This window comes from Alexandromys fortis, unplaced genomic scaffold, assembly GCF_014885135.2.
Source record: "Alexandromys fortis isolate MF-2015 unplaced genomic scaffold, M_Fortis_MF-2015_v1.1 scaffold_99, whole genome shotgun sequence".
Lineage (NCBI taxonomy): Eukaryota > Metazoa > Chordata > Mammalia > Rodentia > Cricetidae > Alexandromys > Alexandromys fortis.
The window spans coordinates 2,980,136-2,986,232 of record NW_026067982.1 but is presented as its reverse complement, the minus strand read 5'-3'; the positions used below and the strand labels follow the sequence as shown (position 1 = coordinate 2,986,232).

Here is a 6,097-nt window from a genome sequence, read left to right as displayed (position 1 = left end):
CATGTTTTTTGGGGGGTTCACCTTCCTATTTAGCTTCTCTGGGATCATGAATTATAGGCTCAATGTTCTTTATTTATGGCTAGAATCCACTAATGAGTGAGTACATACCATATTCATCTTTTTGGGTTGGGGTTATCTCACTCAGGATAGTGTTCTCTATTTCCATCCATTTGCATGCAAAATTCAAGATGTCATTGTTTTTTTACCGCTGAGTAATACTCTAACGCGTATATATTCCACACTTTCTTTATACATTCTTCCATTGAGGGGCATCTAGGTTGTTTCCAGGTTCTGGCTATTACAAATAATGCTGCTATGAACATAGTTGAACAAATGCTTTTGTAGTATGATAGGGCATCTCTTGGGTATATTGCTGGATCCTGGGGTAGGTTGATTCCGAATTTCCTGAGAAACCACCACACTGATTTCCAAAGTGGTTGCACAAGTTTGCATTCCCACCAGCAATGGATGAGTGTTCCCCTTACTCCACATCCTCTCCAGCATAGGCTATCATTGGTGTTTTTGATTTTAGCCATTCTGACAGGTGTAAGATGGTATCTCAAAGTTGTTTTTATTTGCATTTCCCTGATCGCTAAGGAGGTTAAACATGAACTTAAGTGTCTTGGCCATTTTAACTTCTTCAGTTGAGAATTCTCTATTCAGAACACTATCCCATTTTTTAATTGGGTTAATTAGAGTTTTAATGTTTAGTTTCTTGAGTTCTCTATATATTTTGGAGATCAGACCTTTGTCTGTTGCGGGGTTGTTGGAGATCTTCTCCCAATCAGTAGTTTGCCTTTTTGTCTTAATGACAGTGTCCTTTGCTTTACAGAAGCTTCTCACTTTCAGGAGGTCCCATTTTTTCAATGTTACCCTTATTGTCTGTGCTACAGGGGTTATACGTAGGAAGTGGTCTCCTGTGCCCATATGTTGTAGACTATTTTCCACTTTCTCTTTTATCAGGTTCAGTGTGTTCAGATTGATATTGAGATCTTTAATTCATTTGGACTTGAGTTTTGTGCATGGTGATAGATATGGGTCTATTTTCATTCTTCTACAGGCTGACATCCAGTTCTGCCAGCACCATTTGTTGAAGATGCTTTCTTTCTTCCATTGTATACTTTTAGCTCCTTTGTCAAAAATCAGGTGTTCATAGGTTTGTGGGTTAATATCCGGGTCTTCTACTCAATTCCATTGGTCGACTTCTCTGTTTTTATGCCAGTACCAAGCTGTTTTCATTACTGTAGCTCTGTAATAGAGTTTGAAGTCAGGGATGGTAATGCCTCCTGAAGTTCCTTTATTGTATAAGATTGTTTTGGCTATCCTGGGTTTTTTGTTTTTCCATATAAAGTTGATTATTGTCCTCTCAAGGTCTGTGAAGAATTTTGTTGGGATTAAATGGGCATTGCATTATGTTTCTTCGTTTTTCAAGATACGGTTTCTCTGTAGCTCTGGAGCCTGTCCCAGAACTAGCTCTTGTAGACCAAGCTGGCCTTGAACTTACAGAGATTTGCCAGCCTCTGCCCCCCAAGTGCTTTGATTAGAGGCGTGCACCACCACTACCTGGCAACTCTCTGTTTTTTAAAAAATTAAACAGAATCAATATTGGTGCATTAGTTGTGACAATTGTACCACACAAATATAAGATGATAATTATTGGGAAACTAGGAAGTAGGCTTAAAGCAGGATGTGTTAACTTCACTTTTTGATCTTTTTTCAGAAATTTTCACAAACTATTCCCAGAAATCAATTTTATTAATTAAACAAATAAAAACAGGTCTGCTTTCGGTTCTTGATGTATGTTGTGACAGAATCCAGTAATAAATGTGACAGCTCCAACATTATTAAAATCATCAATAATGGAAGTTTAATTCAGAACAAAAATCTAATACAAATGGAACAGTGAATCAAAAATGTTTTCCCCCATGGCTATTGCGTTAGGTCTTTGGAGATTTCTGGTGATACTCTAATACTAATGGTATATATCATCCATACGTTTTACACTGTTGCTAGTTTTCAAAATATTTTCTTCTAATTTCAGGTTGGGTGGAACTATATCAGCATACAAGATAGTACCAGATGAAATAGAAGAAATCAAGGTATAGTATGAAATTTTCACACTTACAGAGCCTTTAGCATTTTATTTAGGAGCTGAGGGGGAAATTCTTACTTAAATATCATTGAATCTTGTAGTATGTGAAGACATTATTGTAGTCCTAGTTAATCTACTCAAGTTTAAAATACATGTATTTTACAGAATTGCCATAAAATTTTATATCTTATGTTTCCAATACAGTTCTGGGGGAAAATCTAAGTAAAATATATATGTAAAAAAACCTTCCTATGTGATTTATTGAAAATAGAAGACATTATGTATAAATATTAATATATATAATGAATTTTTTTAATATTCTTCTCCTTGTAAGTCTTTACAAGTCTTGTGATTGATTTATAAAAATATATATAATGCTTAATTTCATTGAACTTTTCAGTATCAACTTCAATAAACTGAAAATTTTGTAATTTATCCTTTATTTTGCTTATTAATTTTAAGTCATTTAAACCTATTATGTGAGAAACTATTGGTTTTATTATATCACCTTTCTTCTACTGTATGATCTCTTTATTAAATATTGCTATACACTTGCTCTCAAATTAGAAGAGAAAGAGGCTAGGATGTAGCTCAGTTTGCCGAGTGCTTGCCTATCATGCATAAAACTCCAGGTCCAATCTTTCTTTGGGTGATTGAGGCAAGCCTGTAATCATAGCAGTTGGCAATCAGAGTCAAAAAGATCATAGCAAGTTTGGGGCAAGCCTGGTCAATACATCAATTTCTAAGCCACCCAGTCTTAATGAGATCTGACTATTTCAAGGCGGGGAAAGGACAAATTTAGCTGAGTGTGCAGGTTGCATGCCTTTAATTCCAGCACCCTGGAGGCAAAGGTAGGAAGATCTCTGAGTTTGAGGCCTCCTGTTCTCCTGTTCTTCAAAGTGAATTCCAGGACAGCCAGGACCTTATCACAGAGAAACCCTGTCTCAAAAAAAAAAAAAAAAACCAACCACACACACAAGAACAAAAAAAGAAACAAAAAGAATCTCAAGAGTATCAGGATTCATTGACTAAGTCAGCCTAGAATCAAGAAGAATCCTATGATTAACATTAGGATTTGCAATCATATAGCAGTTAGTTGAGATCTTGCTAGTAAAGACAATCAACTTGGAAAGTTTTATTAAGGAATAACATTAAGTGGCTTCAAGACATATCCTAGAGCAGATATGTCCTGGGAGCAATAGATTTGTATTTAATTAATATACAGAAACATTAACTCATCTTGTAAGGGGTTTTAATTTTTGTGAGATTTTTCTTTTATTTTGACCGATTTTAGAATTATGAATTTTATTAGGAGATTCCTTAAAGCATATGTCCAGTAACTGAATTGAGATTGAGTATTGAGGCATAAAAACATTTTTAAATGTGTTGGTTGAAAAACTTTGAAAACTTTTTGTTGTTTTGTTTTTTTTCTTTTCTTTCTTTTCTTCTTGTTCTTGTTCTTCTCCTTCTCCTTCTGCTTCTTGGGGGGGGGGGAGCAGTGGGTGGTGGTGGAGGTGGTAAATGCTTTCTCTGTCTAATAGCCCTGACTGTCCTTGAACTTTCTCAGCATACCAGGACTGGCCTTGAATTTACAAGTTCCACTTGTCTCTGCCTCCCAGTTACTAGGGTTAAAGGTGTGCATCAAGATTGCCTGACTGAGAGTCAAATAATCTGAAATCATCAAAATGTATGATGTAGCTTAACCTTGATATGCTACTTATAATGTACCATATATAAATAAATATATTTATGCATATTTTAGTCTTAGAATAACAATGAAACCTATCTCATTTTTGTCAGATATAATATATTTATAATGTTTGAACACCAAAAACCCTTATAAAGTTCATATATTGCTTATGAGTTAATTGTTCCAGACAATACTACAATAAATTTGTCAGTTTTCAAAAGTATTCTTGCTAAAAACCACTTCTAAAACCAGCAAAATAAAATAACCTCAATCCTTCAAAGTCTTCCTGTTAGCAGGAATCTAAAGATTGGTAGAAAATATGGAAAAATAGGAAAACATCAAAAAAAATGGAAAGAGAAAAGCAAATAATCCAAGTACAACAGGATTTAAGAAATGACATAGCCAGTAAGTCCCTGTTTTGCCTTGCCATGTATTATAATCTTCTGTGTGTTCTGGACAGGGTACTAAAGAAGCTTTCAGCCTGGACTCATAGACAAAATGCTTATATGGACTCGCTCATATAAGCCTTTTGTCTAGCTGGAAGAAAAAGATCAGAGTTGCCTAAGGATATGAAAAAACAGTTCAGCACTCTTCACTTGATTCTCACTAAACATCAATGAAAAATGTTATTTAGTTAACCTTTAGGTTAGCAGAGCCAACAGAAATCTGATCTTCCGTATTTACCCCTTCATTTCTGCCCACAGTCATCCCATCCAAGACCCATCCAGGAACACAATGACTGAACAAGGCAGTTCTAGGTGAAGCTAGTCATCATTATCATATCTTTTCTTTTTTATGTCAGTGAGGCCAAGTAGTCACTCTTTGCCCCATTAAGGCTGACAATACTGATATTTTCTCTCCCCATTATGGCCTCAGCATCTGCCCTGATTTAGAATCAACAGTGACATAAGATGATACCCACTTTTACCAGGCAAGTCTTTTTGCATACAACAGGGAAAGTGAACATTTACTTCCCATATGAATCAGTGTTTCATTATTGTTATTATTATTCTTATTATAAATTTTCACCTCCTCACCTCCTCCCATTTCCCTCCCCCTCCTTTTATTTCCCCTCCCCCTCCCTTTCCAGTCCAAAGAGTAGTCAGGGTTCCCTGCCCTATGGGAAGTTCAAGATCCTCTCCCCTCCATCCAGGTCTAGGAAGGTGAGGATCCAAACAGACTAGGTTCCCACAAAGCCAGTACATGGAGTAGAATCAAAACCCAGTGCCATTGTCCTTGGTTTCTCAGTCAGCCCTCCCTGTCAGCCATGTGCAGAGAGTCCGGTTTGATCACATGCTCCATCATTCCCAGTCTAGCTGGCCTTGGTGAGTTCCCATTAGATTAGCCCCACCATCACAATGGGTGGGCGCACCACCCCTAGTGGCCCTGACTTCCTTGCTCATGTTCTCTCTCCTTCTGCTCCTAATTTGGACCTTGGGAGCTCAGTCCAGTGCTCCAAGTGGGTCTCTGTCTCTATCTCCATCCATTACCAGATGAAGGTTCTATGGTGATATGCAAGATATTCATCAGTGTGGCTATAGTATATGGCCAGTTCAGGCACCCTCTCCTCAGCTGCTCAAGGAACAAAATGGGGACATCTCCTTGGACACCTGGGAACCCCTCTAGAGTCTAGTCTTTTGCCAACCTTCAAGTGGCTCCCTTAATTAAGATATATACTTCCCTGCTCCCATATCCACTCCTCCTCCATCCCAACTGCCCCATTCCCCCATGCTCTCCACATCCTCTCCTTCTCACTTCTCTCTCCACATCTCCCCTTACTCCTGTCCCACCCCCACCCCCACCCCCAAGCTCTCAATTTTTGCTTGGAAATCTTGTGACAGAGTAGTATTGGTGTACCCAGCAAGATACTGAGCATTTATATCCATATGGTACTTAAGCTATTTCGCCTAATATCCCATTGGGGATATTTACTAAAATAGAGTATTCTCATGAACTCTGAAATGCTGGATGTTAGAGCTCTTTTCATACTAAGAACCAAGAAATACTCGTCAGACAGCAGATCAAAAATGAATCAAATGCTGAAATTACCTATTAAGAGTTTTAAGATTGTGTCTTCTAGATAAGACAGAAAAACCACCCATGAAATTTCATCAGTATGACTACCTAAATAAAGCATAAACAATGACACTAGTTAATATATCAATGTAGATGGGGGGAATCTCACTGAACCCCACACCTAAATGAAGAGCTATAGATAATTAACACCTACTAAGAGAGTTAGAATTGATCTTCCATAGGGATGAGCCCCCTAATTGATTATCTAGTACCAAGTGGTCAGTCCCCAAAACATACAT

At 37.4% G+C, this 6,097-nt stretch overlaps 1 protein-coding gene across 1 annotated transcript in view; it reads left to right on the top strand.

Moving 5' to 3' along the window:
• Gphn (gephyrin) overlaps positions 1-6,097 on the top strand; it is a 326,333-nt gene that overhangs the window by 91,279 nt on the left and 228,957 nt on the right. Inside the window, exon 3 of the mRNA XM_050158607.1 lies at positions 2,042-2,099. Within this exon, the coding sequence (XP_050014564.1) occupies positions 2,042-2,099 (58 nt within the window). The remainder of the gene's footprint in view (positions 1-2,041; positions 2,100-6,097) is intronic.